The 16,874-nt window shown below is 43.8% G+C and overlaps 1 protein-coding gene across 3 annotated transcripts in view; it reads left to right on the forward strand.

Annotated features, from left to right (window-relative positions):
- LOC122550344 (diacylglycerol O-acyltransferase 1-like) overlaps positions 1-16,874 on the forward strand; it is a 135,930-nt gene that overhangs the window by 90,899 nt on the left and 28,157 nt on the right. For all 3 annotated transcript variants that reach the window (XM_087987670.1, XM_087987671.1, XM_087987672.1), the window contains exons 4-8: positions 55-140; positions 1,048-1,100; positions 4,879-4,984; positions 7,181-7,309; positions 15,062-15,133. In XM_087987670.1, the coding sequence (XP_087843796.1) occupies positions 55-140; positions 1,048-1,100; positions 4,879-4,984; positions 7,181-7,309; positions 15,062-15,133 (446 nt within the window). The remainder of the gene's footprint in view (positions 1-54; positions 141-1,047; positions 1,101-4,878; positions 4,985-7,180; positions 7,310-15,061; positions 15,134-16,874) is intronic.

Raw genomic sequence — 16,874 nt, forward strand, 5'->3', positions numbered from 1 at the left:
TAACCTTTATCATTTTTTCTTTAAAACTGGTCATTGATACATTTTCAATTGCAGATATGGTATATTAGTGGATCCAATTCAAATAATCTCACTGTTCCTGAAAGACCCCTACAGTTGGCCTGCTTTGTGCCTTATAATTGGTGAGTACCTGCACTTGAACTAGTTTGTTTCTCTGAGCCTTTCCCAGTCTCTCATTGTCCAGTAGGTGCTTAAATTGACAGGACAAGTCTTGAGATGATGTCATTCCCTAGTAACTTGCTCTGAAATTTTATTAGCCCTTTGCGGGCACAGCACGGTGGCTCAGTGGTTAGCACTGCTGCCTCACAGCACCAGGGTCCCAGGTTCAATTCCAGCCTCTGGTGACTGTCTGTTGAGTTTGCAAATTCTCCCCGTGTCTGCGTGAGTTTCCTCCGGGTGCTCCGTTTCCTCCCACAGTCCAACGATGTGCAGGTCAGGTGAATTGACCATGGTAAATTGCCCATAGTATTAGGTGCATCATTCAGAGGGAAATAGGTCTGGGTGGGTTACTCTTTGGGGGGTTGATGTGGACTGATTGGGTCGAAGGGCCTGTTTCCACACTGTAGGGAATCTAATCTAACTTTGAACTTGCCCAATGAGACTTAATATCCCTCCTTGCTCGCAATTCACTAATTTTGAACTTGTCTCCCAACTATTATTTTTGTTGACTTTAATTTCTAACACCTGGGATTTTTTCGAAAGCTAAGATTGCGAGTGGTTAAAATGCTCCTGTATCCTCCTCCTGTCCATTCCAATTACATAACAATGTAATCTTGTCCTTCCCGACATGAATCAATTTCCCTTTGTTTTGAGTTTCCACTTTTGAATTGGGGATCAGCAACTCTGCTGTTCCTGTCACCACCATTGACAAATGTTATCTTTTTAGCAGCTAAGCAGAAAGTGAAACTGTAATGTGACAGAAAGAGAAGCATAAATGCCACAGTGTGATATCATACCCCCCATATCACTAGTGTATATCATTCTGTGCTCATTTACTGTTGATTTAACAGACTTCTTTATATTCCCCAGTCTCGAATACTTTTGTAATTGTGACACTGCAAATTGAAAGGAAAATGGCTATGGTGAGTTGGTAGTTTTCTTTTTCTTGATGGAGAGAGAGTACTTGTGTTCTAATTGTTGCATAGTTTTTGATGCATAAATGTTGGGAGATGTAGATTTCCGGAAGTGAATTGCTTGTTTATTTGGACGCCCTCTAGTTTGGTTCACTGAGCTTGGGAGGGCCGGTTCTGTGGGGAAGCAAGTCACGCCTTGTTTTAGAAATAACAAATCTTTCTTTATCCCAGCATTCCTAAAACCATGCAAATACAGTTCAACATCCCAGGGAATCCCTTAGGCTTTCCCCAAATGGCCACATTGTTCAATAAGTGAATGCGGCAACGATGAGTGTTAACATGAAATTTGTGTGGACGGTCCCTGCTAAGCTAGAACCTGTTCTTTCCTGACATCCATACAGACATCTGCCCCTCAAGGAAGAATTATTAGATAGGAACAGCAAGGGAAATCCTGCATATTGTCATCACAATCAAATCACCCCTCCCCCTTCCAGCATTCAGGAGTTTTGAGGGCAGTTATCATACTATTATGACACGGAGTAAACCCTTTTGCTAATTTAAACCAGACACACACACACACACACACACACACACACATTCACCTCGCCTCGTAATCTGTAGAAGTATAAGTGACAAAGAATTACCAAATCTCACTATTTAAAGAAAAAAATTAACAATTTATTCTTTAACTCCAAGAAAAAAAAAGCAGATTAACCAACAACTATCTACACTGTATTTCCTCCTTTGTCTGATCAATTTATCTACCTCCCACTTTACAACAACATACTGATCTGATAAAACCCCCAAATAAGTTTTACAAAAAAAAATCAAATTTCAAAACCAGGCAGCTGTGTTGATTTTCCTCTGGAGATTTAACTGTTGTCTTTGGTCTTCTGCCTCACAGATTTCATATGAAAAGGTACCTTTCAGAGAGCATCTCTGTGGGCAGTCTGTTTGTTGGTGCTCTTTACCGCTCTGGCTAACTGTTCAAAATGCCTGATTTTTATACCCTAAAACATCAGATCGTCTCATTGGTTTGATGTTGTCAAAATAGTAAAATTCAAATTCGATTGGATCTTGTATCTTGGGGCATAATTTAAACTGATTGGCCAAATTTGAATTTGTTGTGTACCAAAACAGTGACATCATGGTGGCTCAGTGGTTAGCACTGCAGCCTCACAGCACCTGGGATCCGGGTTCCATTTCTGTCTTGGGTGACCTATCTGTGTGGAGTTTGCACATTCTCCCCGTGTCTGTGCGGGTTTCCTCCAGGTGCTCCGGTTTCCTCCCACAGTCCAAAAATGTGCAGGTTAGGAGAATTGGCCATGCTAAATTGCCCATAGTGTTAGGTGCGTTAGTCAGAGGTAAATGGGTTACTCTTCGGAGGGTCGGTCTGGACTTGTTGGGCTGAAGGGCCTGTTTCCACACTGTAGGGAATCTTTAAAAACTCTTTTTTTTAAAAAAAAAACTCATCGCAGCTTTTTGTTTCACAGCCAAATGTTATATTTTCTAAATGTTTCAGCACACCCTGTGCTTGTTAAGTCCTTGCCAGTTTTCACTTTCTCTTAAGGTACAGTCCACCTATAACTTCATAGCAATACCCATTCCATTCCCTTTGTCCAGGCCATAGTGCACCAAGTGATTGTGTCATTTGCTCAGTTTCACAGACCATGAGATCGAAAGCCATCACAGTAAGCTGGAATGAAATTCAGTAAATCCAAATCAGTGAGCTGGAAAGTTCCCAGTATCCTGAGCAGTTTTTAGAGAGGGGAATCTGGCTCCCTTATTGGTTCTCTCAGCTTCTAGTGTCTATGTGGCTGGTTCTCTGTGCCCACTCAGTTATTCAGTTTGCTGCTGATTATGTTAAAGGAACACCACCACTGTTTCCTGGGGTTATGTAGGGATAAGAATATAAGAGGGAGGAGGAGGAAATTCAACCCCTTGAATCCGCTCTGTCATTTGATACATTCTGATCTCAACTTGCCCTCCATTCCACTTTACTGCCTGCTTCCTTTTTGTTACTTTAAGCTCTGAGCTTGTCACTGCCATTTGATGTTTGAGATGCTGCCTTTCCAGCAGGTTGGGTTTTGGATAACATTCCTTGTTTGTGCTGTGAAGCACAACCAGAGTAAGTCAGTGGAACAACCTGCTGTGTTGGGAATTCCGAGATTCTGTGGAATAGAGGTGCCACATTTCACTAATCTAAAACTGGAATGGGGGGTGGGATTGGAGCTTAAATTGCAATCATTCCGTGTCAGCTTCCAATTCCAACTTCTGTGAAGCACTATACGGAACAACCTCAGTTATCTGAACACCAATTATCCAAATTTCGGATTATCTGAACAAGATCTTGAGGTCCTGATGCTTTGGTAAACTGTTATCCGAACCTGTGTCGTTCAAATGATCGAGGTTGGCCTGTAATGGGAACACTGGGTAATGAATTTGAATCCAAGCAACATCCTTAAAGTTTGGACTGTCCTATACAGGGCTTGGCAAGGGGCAGTATTTGTGTACTCAGCAAAGAATAACCTGTGATTGTTACTATGCACTATGTCAATACATTCAGAGTTTTTTTTTAATTTGCAAGGTTTGCAAAGCATTGGAGAGGGTATTTTATCCTGATCTTAATCTGCCCATACCTGATTTTGACAGCATTACTTAGCCAGTGCAGTGCTACCTGAAGTAGTTTGGCTTCCATATGTACATGATGGTGCACCCAACAACAGCAGTATCAAATTTCTACATTTTACACCATATCGGTTTGTGCTTAGGGCTTGCAAACGAGGATAGATTTGTTTGGTCGTGCATGACTCCTTTCACTTTCAAACTGGAGCTTGTCACCAAACCAAACCTCTCTGAATTAGCAGGATCCCAAGTGAAGCTAGGTATTAAAACCCAGTTTGCCACCTAGAGTGGTTTTGATCAGTAAGCATCCCTCTGTCATTCTAATGTGTGAGTTAGTCATAGAGATGTACTGCACGGAAATAGACCCTTTGGTCCAACTCATCTAATCTGACCAGATATTCTAAATTAATCTCGTCCCATTTGCCAGCATTTGGCTATATCCCTCTAAATCCTTCTTAAATGTCTTTTAAATGTTGTAATTGTACCAGCACTTTGGCAGCTCACTCCATACACACGCCACCTCCATTGCTCCTGAGGTCCATTTTCAGTCTTTCCCCTCTCGCCTTAAACCTGTGCCCTCTAGGTTTGGACGACTCCACGGTTCTTCTCTCTCTCCCCCCCCACCACAACCCTGGGGAAAAGGACCTTGGCTATTCACCCTATCCATGCCGTCATGATTTTATTAACTTTCACTGAGCTATGGAACTAACTACAGCTAAGAACATGATAACCAGCTCCTGGGCCTTGTGTTTTTAACTCTGAGGATGCTAAAGGGGCCTTGAACCTGGCTTCCTGCTCTCCTTTCTAGTTGTGTGCTGAGCTCCCTGCATGTACGCCATCTTCCTCAGCAATAAAACCAAGGCCTGCAGTTGTAGTCATTCAGTCTCTTTTTATAGTCATGGTACTGTAGCAGGATGGGATGGTGGCTGGATAAGTTTCTTGTGGCCACTTTAACCTTGTAAAGCATTTGTTGGATTTAAGCTGCAGTGTCATATAAGTAAGTCCTACCCCCACAGTTCCTAGCTAACACAATGTAAGCTCATGCAAGGAGCCTCATTTCTTTTTAAATTCATCTGAATATATACCACACTTGAAATAATCACCTTCAAGAAAGCCCATTGCTTCTCATTATCTCTTGACTTGTTTTTTGTTTTCTCCACAGGGTGTTTTGTCTGAGCGTTTCGGGTTGGCTTTGCATACAGTTAACCTGACCGCCATTCTATCCTTCCCTGCAGCAGTGGTATTATCGGTTGACTCAATAACTCCAGGTGAGTACAGTGGAAAGCGGTTCAGGGAAAAAAGGTCCACTTCCCTCCATTATAGAAGACACTAACTTGTAGCTTTGGATTCTATGGAGAAGCTCTGTTATTTGGAAAATTATTTGGTTACAAACCGCCAAACATTTTCGGGGTCATCTAATGCAGTAAAAATTCTAGTCCGCATTTAGGTCGTGCCAAGGATAGCAACTGGTCTTAAATGTCTGTTTAGTTGCCGGACAGTCTATTCAATGAGAGGGTAGAGTATCATAGCATTGGACAACTTTAACAAGGTTTACAAATCATCTTTTTCCTCCTTCAGTGGGCTCAGTCTTCTCTGTAATTTGGAGCAATATACATCCTCTGAGGTGAGAATAGGCTGTTGGGTCACTCAAAACTTGACCATCGGACTTTGGCAGCTCACTCCATACACACACCACCTCCATTGCTCCTGAGGTCCATTTTCAGTCTTTCCCCTCTCGCCTTAAACCTGTGCCCTCTAGGTTTGGACAACTCCACGGTCCTCCTCCCCCCCACCGGAGGGCTTGCAGTTGTAATGTTGCTGCCATCTCTGACCTGATTATTGACACATTTCATTCTGTTTTTGAAGTACAATGCTATGTCATTCCTTAACAGTTGGGACATCTTCCCTGCATGTGTACCTGCACTAGATGGTCTACAGCATTTTAAAAGGGCTGATCATACCTTTTGAAGACAGTTCAGGCAATGGCCTCAAGGCCAGTTGGGGATGAGCAACAAATGCTGGGCTTTCCAGCGATGCCCTTGTCACAGTCCTTTTTTTTCATTAAAACAAGCTTCCTTTTCTCTGATATCTAGGCTGGCTAAGGGGAAGCAAAGTGTAGGAATAAATGTCTTTTTTTTTTGTCATCTGGTAGATGTCCCAAGTGGTGTGCCACAGGGGTCAGTGCAGGGGCAATATCTAGAACATAGTATAATACAGCGCAGAACAGGCCCTTCGGCCTTCAATGTTGTGCTGACCTGTGAACTATTCTCAGCTCCTCCCCTTATGCTATCCCATCATCATCCATGTGCTTATCTCTTTACAAATTGTAGAAATGGTTTGGATAAAGGGGCTGAGGTATGGTAGCTAAACTTGCTGATGGTACGTTGCTAGGCAATCCACTCACACCAGCTATTAGTCTATTGGTAGGTGGGAAAGTAAGTGGTGAAGAGGACATAAGGAGCCCTCAAAGGGATATAGATAGTTTCAGTGAGTGGGCAAAGTTCTGGGAAATGGAGTACAATGTCTAAGTGAGAGATTATCTATTTTGGCAGAATGGAAAAAAAAGCACATCATCTGAATGGTGAGAGGTTGCAGAGCTCGGAGTGCCCCAGTGCATGAGCCACAGGTGGTTAGTATGCAGGTACAGCAAGTCACCAGGGAAGCAAATAAAATGCCTTGTTTTATTGTGAGCGAGATTGAATACAAGTGAAGTGAGGTTATGCTGTAGTTTACAGGGCATCGGTGATACTGTAGCTGGAATACTGCATGCGCTACTGGTCTCCATACTTACAGAAGGATGTTAGAAACAGTTCGGAGAAGGTTTATAGGACTAATATCTGAAATTAGTGGATTGCCTTATGAGGAAGGGCTAGACAGGCTAGACCTGTATTTTCTGGAGTTTAGAAGAATCGGAGGTGGTTTAATTGAAACATAGACATGACATTTACTCTTGTATAAGAATGTACAGTTAGGGGGTCGATCTCGAAAAATAAGAGGATGTCTGTTCAAAACATTGATGAGAAAGCACTGTTTTTGTGGAGGGCTGAGTGTCTTTGCAATCCCTTTCTTCAAATAGTAGTGGGATGGAAAATCTTTTCATACTTTTTCTGGTAGAGATAGATTCATGATTACCAAGGGATGAAAGATTGTCTGGGGTATGCAGGAATGTAGAGTTGATGTTAAAGTCAGGTCAGCCGCAATCTTGTTGAATGGCTCAAATGAGAGAAAGTGAGGACTGCAGATCCAAGTCAGCTGGTCGGGCAGCATCCAAGGAGCAGGGGAATTGACGTTTCGGATCTAAGCCCTTCATCAGAAATGTGGCTGATGGCCGACTCCTTTTTTATCCGGTCTCCTCCCACATTTCTACATCTGAAAGACCCTGTTCTCTGCCTAGTTCTAAAAGGTGGGGGGGGGTTTAATTCCAAAATGTGTTGTTCTAAGGCACTTTGTTTCTCGTTCTGTAGTGGGTGCTGTAATGGCACTGATGTGCTACACCATTCAGTTTCTCAAACTCTACTCGTACAAAGATGTAAACAAGTGGTGTCGAGAATTGCGCAGAGCAAAAGTGAAGACTCTGGTGAGATCTCTGTCAGGTGAGTAGATAAGATTCAGGATTGTGATACCTTTCATAACTCCAAACGTATACCACCAAAACAAAAAGAAATTCTGGAAATGCCCAGCCAGACAGACCGTAACTGGTGAGGGAAGCAGAGCTAAGGTTACTAAGTTACAAATCTCTCAACACCAGGTTATAGTCCATCAGGTTTAATTGGAAGCACTAGCTTTCTGAGCGCTGCTCCTTCATCAGGTGGTTGAACACAACTACCTGATGAAGGAGCGTCGCTCCGAAAGCTAGTGCTTCCAATTAAACCTGTTGGACTATAACCTGGTGTTGTGTGGTTTGTAACTTTGTACACCCCAGTCCAGCACCGACATCTCCATATTAAGGTTACAAAGATATGTACCAAGAGCATGAGTCAGCCATCCAGCTCCTTGCTTGTTCTGCCACCCAGTAGATCATGGTTGATCGGATTGTGGCCTCAACTCCACATCTACCTCCGATGGTCATGGACTCCTTCGTTTGTCAAGAACAGATCGACTTCTGCCGTAACCTATCCAATGAGCCCACTTCCACCACACTTTTGGGGGAGAGAATTCTCGAGCAACTTTGAGGGGGGAAGCAAATTCCTTCTCATCTGTTTCAAATGTTATATCTGTTATCTGTAAGCTAGCGCCTAGTTCTAGTCTGTCCCACTAGGGAAGCGATCTCTCAGCATCTTCCCCCCCCCCCCACTATCGAGTCTCTTCAGGAACTTGAATATTTCAATAAGATCACCTCTCATTCTTTTAAACTCCAATCGGTACAAAGGACAGTAGAGCATAGGAACAGGCCCTTTGGCCCATCAAGCCTGCACCGACCCATATTGCCTTCCTAAAATAAAAATAGTTTGCCTTGATGTGGTCCACATCCCCCATCCCCTTTCACTTCATGTCTCTGTCAAGGTGCCTCTTAGATTTTGCTACTGTATCTGCTTCTGTTAACTCCTCTGGCAGCACATTCTGGCCCCTCTGTGTGTTTTTTTTTTAAAAAAACCTTACCCCTCACATCTCCTTTAAACTGCAACCCCCCCCCCCCCCCCCCCCCCCCCGCTTCACCGTAAACCTATGTCCCCAATTAATTGACGTTCCTTCCCAGACTCCAACTATCCATGCCTCTCATAATTTTGTAAGCTTCCATTAGGTTGTCCATCTGCCTCTAACATTCAAATGAAAATAAATAATTTGTCCAACCTCTCCTCCGAGCTAATAACCTTCCTTAACCAGGCAACATACTGGTAGACAGTTTTCTGTACCCTCTCCACAAACTCCACATCCTTCTGGTGGCGTGGTGACCAGAATATTCCAAATATTGGCCTCGCCAAAGTTCTCCACAGCTGCAAACGACTTGCCAATTTTTATACTCTGTGCCCTGACCGATGGAGGCAAGCATGCCATCTGCAGCCTTGACCATCTCGGTCATTACTGCTTTGTGGAACACCAATGTTCTGTCCGTAAAAATGACCCTGAGCTTCCCGTTGCCTGCTATGTCCGTGCGTCACCATGTTCCCTGGCCACCCCTTCTGTCTTGGGCTTGCTACGGCGAAGCAAAGCTCAGCTGAAGCTGGAAGAGCAACATGGAATTTCCTGTTGGGAGCCAGTCAACTGTTAGACTCCATATTGAGGTCAAATATTTTAAGGCGCGATCGCCTTCTCCCATGTCCTTACCCCAACTCCCACGCACCCAGCCTTGTCATCACATGGGCTGCCAGCATAAACAACCCATTGTCAGCCACTAACTGTCCCCATTAGCTGCTATACCTTCTCCCAGGCTGACCTTAGCCCATTTTTGAAAAATGTGGTGCTGGAAAAACACAGCAGCCCAGGCAGCATCCGAGGAGCAGGAGAATCGACGTTTCGGGCATAAGCCCTTCTTCAGGAATCTTCATCCCTGATGAAGGGCTTATGCCCGAAACGTCGATTCTCCTGCTCCTCGGATGCTGCCTGGCCTGCTGTGTTTTTCCAGCACCACATTTTTCAACTCTGGTCTCCAGCATCTGCCGTCCTCACTTTCTCCTAGCTGACCTTTTACCCATTCCTTTGTCTACCCAACTGTTCTCTCTGGGCTCCATCTCCACCCATCATTTACTCATCCTCCCTTCCCTGCCCATCTCTAGCAATAACAGCAACTTTTTGTAAGCTACAATCTGTTCTGAAGAAGAGTCACTGGATTCGAGACATTAACTCTGCTATGTCTCCACAGATGCTGCCAGGTCTGAGTATTTCCAGCAACTTCTGATTTTTGTTATGCTCTTGTGCCACTTTCAGGGCACTGCAGGCCTGTATGCCTAGAACCCTCTGTGTATTAATGCTTAAAGAACAAAGAAAATTTACAGCCCAGGAACAGGCCCTTCGGCCCTCCAAGCCTGAGCTGATCAAAATCTACTGTCTAAACCTGTCGCCCAATTCCTAAGCATCTGTATCCCTCTGCGCCCCACCTACTCATGCATCTGTCCAGGTGCATCTTAAATCAATCTACCGCACCTGCCTCTACCACCTCTGCTGGCAACGTATTCCAGACACCCACCACCCTCTTCTCAAAGTTCTGCCATTTACTGTACGCTCCATTCCTGTCTCAGACCCAGCCCCAACCTTTCCTCAAGGTAACCCGCATCCCAGGTATGAGTTGAAAGACCTGAACTGCCTCAATTGCATTTGCATCCTCCCTTAAATAAAATAACCCAAATCCTACAGAATACTGCACATTTAACATAACCATATAGTTTCAAGTGTCTTATTGGACTCAGAATGTAAACTCTGTTTCTCTGTCTAGAGATACAGCCAGATCTGCTGAGTTTGTGCAGCGCTCACTATTTTTATTTCAGACTGTCAGCATTGACAGTATTTTGACTCTGTTGCTGTACTCTAGATGTGGTCTATGCAACTGTAGCAAAATATCCCAACTTCTATATTCAATTTCTCTTGCAATATACAGCAACATTTTATTGGCCGCCTTAATCACTTATTGTACCGGCAGACTAATTTAGTGATTTTTATTCCAATGTAACATGGGTGTCTCTGCGTAGATATGATGTGGAGGTGCTGGTGTTGGACTGGGGTGGACAGAGTTAGAAGTCACACTACACCAGGTTATAGTCCCAACAGATTTATTTAAAATCACAAGCTTTTGGTGCACTGCTTAATCAGGCCACCCAACGAAGAGTGGCGTTCCAAAAACTTGATTTCAAATAAACCTGTTGGACTGTAATCTGGTGTCGTGTGGTTTCTGACCTTGTGAAGTTATGAAACAAACAAACCAAATAAAGCCTGCATCTTTCTGGTTTGATCGGTATTGATTGCTTCGACTCAGCTGCTGCATGTGCCATATTAATAATCGCAAATCGTTATAGTGAACATGGTCACAATGTGGGTTTCTCCAACACGAACTCTCATTTTGAGGCCAATCCACAAATTAATTTAATAGTTATTTGAAGAATGTAAATAGTGAAAGGGTATAAAGAGAAAATGGGCAAGGCTGGTGAAGAACATACAAAGACTTGATTGGCTGAAAGACTTGTTTCTGCGCTGTAACATTTGATTGCTAATACTGGAAAACCCAGCTGAAAAGAGACCATGTTGCTGTTTCAGGGAAAGACTTTTTATTCTTATAGCTGTAATTATTTTGTTGGTATTCTCCAGGTTTAACTTGGGCTTGATAGCATGTCCCAGCGGTGCTGAGCTGTGTAACCAAGTACCCAGCAGCTTAGGTTGTCTTTAGAGATGATGCAGGACAGTTGTTAATTGACATTTTAATTGGGTTCCCTGTAAATATTTAAGCTGTGGTTAATGGAAAGTATTGATCTTGTGAGCATGTGCATGATAAAATGGTAGGATGGTATTCCTTGAAGGAGTTACAGGGTTGGGGAAATTGCAACTGTTTCTCCCTAGCTAATGCCGGGTCTTCCAGTTAGGGAGGAAAGTACGCACTGAAACAGACCCTTTGGCCCAACATGTCCATGCTGACCAGGTATCTTATCTTAAATAGATCTAGTCCCATTTCCCAGCATTTGGCACACAACCCTTTAAACCTTTCCTACTCATATACCCATCTAAGTGCCTTTTAAATGCAACTGTGCAGCCTCCACCACTTCCTCTGGCAGCTCATTTCATACACGTACCATCCTCTGTGTGGGACATTTGCCCCTTAGGTCTCTTTTATATCTTTCCCCTCTCACCCTAAACCTATGCCCTCTAGTTTTGTACTCCCCCTCCACCCCACCCCCCCAAACCCAGGGAAAAGACCTTGTCTATTTACCCTATCCATGCCCCTCGTAATTTTATAAACCTTTTATAAGCTCACCCCTCCGCCTCCGACACTCCAGAGAAAACAGCCCCAGCCTATTCAGCCTCTGCCTCTAACTCAAACCTTCCAACCCTGGCAACATTCTTGTAAATGTTTTCTGAATCCTTTCAGGTTTAACAACATCCTCCCTGTACCAGGGCAACCAATTGAATGTGGTATTCCAAAAGTGGCCTAACCCATGAGTTCCCAACTCCTGTACTCAATGCACTGACTGATAAAGGCAAGGGTACCAAATGCTGTCTTCACTATCCTTCCCAACTGCAGCTCCGCCTTCAAGGAACTATGAACCTGCACTCCAAGGTTTCGACTCAACAACACTCCCCAGGACCTTATTATTAAATGTATGAAGTCCTGCCCTGAATTAGCTTTCCAAAATGCAGCACCTTGTATTTATCTGAATTAAACTCCATCTGCCACTCCTTAGCCCATTGGCCCATCTGATCAAGATCCCATTGTACTCTGAGGTAACCACTTTTGCTGACCACTACACCTCCAATTTTGGTGTCATCTGCAAACTTAGTAACCACACCTCCTATGTTCACATCCAAATCATTTGTATAAATGAGGAAAAGCAGTGGACTCAGCACTGATCCTGTGGCACACCACTGGTCACAGGCCTCTCACGGCGAGTCCATGGTTTATCGTAATTAGTAAAAAGATTAAAGGTGGGGGGATTAGAAGATGGAGACAGAAATCCTCAATTTGAGATATCTGGATTTGCACCTCTGAGCCAAATCCTGCAGATCTGTAGACTAAATGCTGGGAAGTAGATTAGGCCAATACAGTGGGCCAAGTGACTTATTTTTTTCTGCGCCCGTTAGATGTGCACTGTTAGCATTTGGGAAGGCAAGGACTGATTAGGGATAGTCAACATGGCTTTGTGCGTGGGAAATCATGTCTCACAAACTTGATTGAGTTTTTTGAAGAAGTAACAAAGAAGATTGATGAGGGCAGAGCAGTAGATGTGATCTATATGGACTTCAGTAGGCATTCGACAAGGTTCCCCATGGGAGACTGATTAGCAAGGTTAGATCTCACGGAATACAGGGAGAAGTAGCCATTTGGATACAGAACTGGCTCAAAGGTAGAAGACAGAGGGTGGTGGTGGAGGGTTGTTTTTCAGACTGGAGGCCTGTGACCAGTGGAATGCCACAAAGATTGGTGCTGGGTCCTCTCCTTTTTGCCATTTACAGAAATGATTTGGATGCGAGCATAAGAGATACAGTTAGTAAGTTTGCAGATAACACCAAAATTGGAGGTGTAGTGGACAGCGAAGAGGGTTACCTCAGATTACAACAGGATCTGGACCAGATGGGCCAATGGACTGAGAAGTGGCAGATGGAGTTTAATTCAGATAAATGCGAGGTGCTGCATTTTGGGAAAGCAAATCTTAGCAGGACTTATACCCATAATGGTAAGGTCCCAGAGAGTGTTGCTGAACAAAGAGACCTTGGAGTGCAGGTTCATAGCTCCTTGAAAGTGGAGTTGCAGGTAAATAGGATAGTGAAGAAGGCGTTTGGTATGCTTTCCTTTATTGTTCAGAGTATTGAGTACAGGAGTTGGGAGGTCATGTTGCGGCTGCACAGGACATTGGTTAGGCCACTGTTGGAATATTGTGTGCAATTCTGGTCTCCTTTCTATCAGAAAGATGTTGTGAAACTTGAAAGGGTTCAGAAAAGATTTACAAGGATGTTCCCAGGGTTGGAGGATTTGAGCTGTAAGGAGATGCTGAACAGGCTGGGGCTGTTTTTCCTGGAGTGTCTGACGCTAAGGCGTGACCTTATAGAAGTTTACAAAAATATGAGGGGCATGGATAGGGTAAATAGGCAAAGTCTTTTCCCTGGGTTGGGGAGTCCAGAGCTAGAGGGCATAGGTTTAGGGTGAGAGGAGAAAGAGATATAAAAGGGACCTAAGGGGCAACTATCTCACCCAGAGGGTGGTACGTGTATGGAATGAGCTGCCAGAGGAAGTGGTGGAGGCTGGTACAATTGCAACATTGAAGAGGCATTTGGATGGGCATATGAATAGGAAGGGTTTGGAGGGATATGGGCCGGGTGCTGGCAGGTGGGACTAGATTGAATTGGGATATCTGGTCGGCATGGACGGGTTGGACCGAAGGGTCTGTTTCCATGCTGTACATCTCTAATTCTCTGACTCTAGTTGAATGAATTAAAATTTCACATCTTTGAACAATCAAATGAAGCGCTCTTTCAAAGTGCTGTCGCTTGTTTAAAGCAGCAAACACTGCAGACAAATTGCGCCCAAGAAACAGCAACAGGATAAATGGTCAGATGTTTTGCTTTTCTAAGGGCAGGATTTGTTCAGTTCATGAATAGAATTCACCTGGGATCGTGTCCGTCCACCTGAGCAGTGAAGCATCTCAAGCTGGCACTTTTATTTTCCATGTCGCATACTGAAGAATTGCTGAGAGCTGGGGGGTATTTGAACTTGTGGTTTATAAACATAGGAAACAGGAGGGAGTAGACCATTCATGTTTTTGAGCGGCCCTATTATCAGGGAAATTGTGATTTCGCTCCTGCGATGCTTTAATGTCTAGAAAGCAATTGATCACTGTCTCGAACATACTTGACAAATGAGCCTCCATGGTCCTCCCTTTATTCCAAGACATTGCCTTCTGGTCTTTTCACCACCACCACCCCCCCCCCCCCCCCCCCAAGTCCAGGGAATTTTATAAAGAAGACCGTCTGTGACACAGCATGATATTAGCAATTTCCTGGTCCCAGTTTAATATTGTTTTGTCCACTGGGTCCATATTCACAAGGTGTTAGGATCGACACTGCCAAAGTAACTTCTCCTTAGAAATTCATAATCCTTGCAGCTATCAAAGGAAGAAAGACTTGCATCATGTTAGTTCATGAGGAGAAAGTGAGGTCTGCAGATGCTGGAGATCAGAGATGGAAATGTGTTGCTGGAAAAGCGCAGCAGGTCAGGCAGCATCTAGGGAACAGGAGAATCGACGTTTCGGGCATTAGCCCTTCTTCAGGAATGCCTTTCCTGAAAAAGGGCTAATGCCCAAAACGTCGATTCTCCTGTTCCCTAGATGCTGCCTGACCTGCTGCGCTTTTCCAGCAACACATTTCCATCTCATGTTAGTTCATCCAAATCCAGGTTCAATAATGCAAGAACTTGCTCTTCACTCTCTGCACCAAATTGGAAGCATTTTCAAGAAATCCCACTTGTCTCTGCACCTTATACTGAAAAAAAGGTTGTAAGCAGTGTTACTGCTGTTTTCTTTAAAACATATTCTCAAAAAACAAGTCTAATGCCTCTACTTTGGTCAAATGCTCAAGGGGCCACTTGCGAAAGTGGAGGATTTGCAGTGAGATTCTTCAGCTTACTGCTGTGAGCAGTTTGCACTGACTATTAAGAGTGTTTGGATTTGAACTGTATCGGTGCTGGAATCATGTTATGGTTTGTTTTGTAGCTCCTGGCTTGAAAGAGAATGGCGAAGCTGTACAGTCGGTGGTCATGTATCCTGGGAACCTGACATACAAAGGTGAGGGGGGTTTTACAATTCTTGTCTTTTGGAAGACTGTGTTCAGTTCTGGGCTCCCTGCTATAGGAAAGATGTTGTGAAACTTGAAAGGGTTCAGAAAAGATTTACAAGGATGTTGCCAGGGTTGGAGGGTTTGAGCTGTAGGGAGAGGCTGAACAGGCTGGGGCTGTGTTCCCTGGAGCATCAGAGGCTGAGGGGTGACCTCATAGAGGTTTACAAAATTATGAGGGGCATGGATAGGGTAAATAGGCAGAATCTTTACTCCAGGATAGGGGAGTCCAAAACTAGAGGGCATTGGTGTAAGGTGACAGGGGAAAGATATAAAAGGGACCTCAGGGGTAACTTGTTCACGCAGAGGATGGAATGAGCTGCCAGAGGAAGTGGTGGAGGCTGGTACAATTACAACATTTAGAAGGCCTCTGGATGGGTATCTAAATTGGAAGGGTTTCGAGGGATATGAGATTAGATTAATTTATGATATCTGGTTGGCATGAATGAGTTGGACTGAAGTGTTTATTTCCATGCTATACATCTCTATGACTCTAAAGTACCGCGTTGGCAGATCTGAGATTGACTTTGTCATGTGGTGTCATGGGAGAGAAAAGACCAAGCAAGTACCTTGACTAATGCAGGGAGACTCTCTGTGGCGTGTCCGTACATGAGAATTTCTGCTGCTATGGAGGCAGTGCAGATGTTTTGTGTAGAGTTGAAGGATCATAGTGTGCCTTCTCTAATGAACATGTTGCCCAGCTGCTGTTCATCTTGGAGGCAAATGGTCATTATGGGAGATTGCAGAAGATTCAAAATTTGCAAGGTGATGTGTCAAGAGCAGGCGTATGAAACTAATTGGCTAGAGTTTCAGAGCCAGCACACAATGGGCAAAATATCCTTGTACTGTATGATTCCTGTGAATTAAAGTGCTTTGGTCTGAATAAATTGCAAAGAGTTTAACTCCGTGTCACCGTAACTTGCTATAATGTAATTTTGACATTTTACTGTGTCTTCGATTATCAATTATTCACAAGTAATATCTCATATGCAATCACAACACATATATAAAACAGCTTCTGTTGTATTCTCTCAGCAATTGTTACTGCATTGCCTTCATCATTTCTTTAAGCTTTGACCCCTGCTGCTCCTTCCATTGAACCCCCAAATAACAAAGACCAAAACATTCTCTCAAATCTGAAGCTTATCATTCTCTATCAAAGACAAGTTTGACTTGAATATCTGTAAGCTTGTGTGTGCGGTCAGGATAACTATTGAGACGATTAAGTTCCTCGTCACAAACTGTTTTAACTTCCTACTAGCAAGTGTTTGTTGTGGTGGGGTTTGATGCTCTGTGATGCCCTCAATAAAAAGGGGGAACTGTCTTAACCAGCTGATGGCCAGTTGTCTTCAGGAGAGCGAGGGGTTAAGCTAACTGAGTTAAAGAAAGCCACTCTCAGCTCCATGACTCAAGGATTTACAGAAAAGGGTGTGGCTCTGAAGAGAGAGCCTTGTTATTAATGTGAGCTTCAACTCAACACTTCAGTGACCACAACTTTAATTCATTTTGTCCTGTATGATGGTTGATAATGGGAAACAATGCAGAGTATTGGAACAGGTATACTGCATTAAGTCTGTTCTACAGTGAAATAAGATTCAAGTTGATCTTTACCTCAATTTGATTTAGGTTTGATTTGGAGGAGCCGGTGTTGGACTGGGGTGGACAAATTTAGAAATCACACAACACCAGGTT

The sequence above is a fragment of the Chiloscyllium plagiosum genome, unplaced genomic scaffold (genome assembly GCF_037043375.1).
Source record: "Chiloscyllium plagiosum isolate Xiang-an unplaced genomic scaffold, Cpla_swu_hap1 HiC_scaffold_5, whole genome shotgun sequence".
NCBI lineage: Eukaryota > Metazoa > Chordata > Chondrichthyes > Orectolobiformes > Hemiscylliidae > Chiloscyllium > Chiloscyllium plagiosum.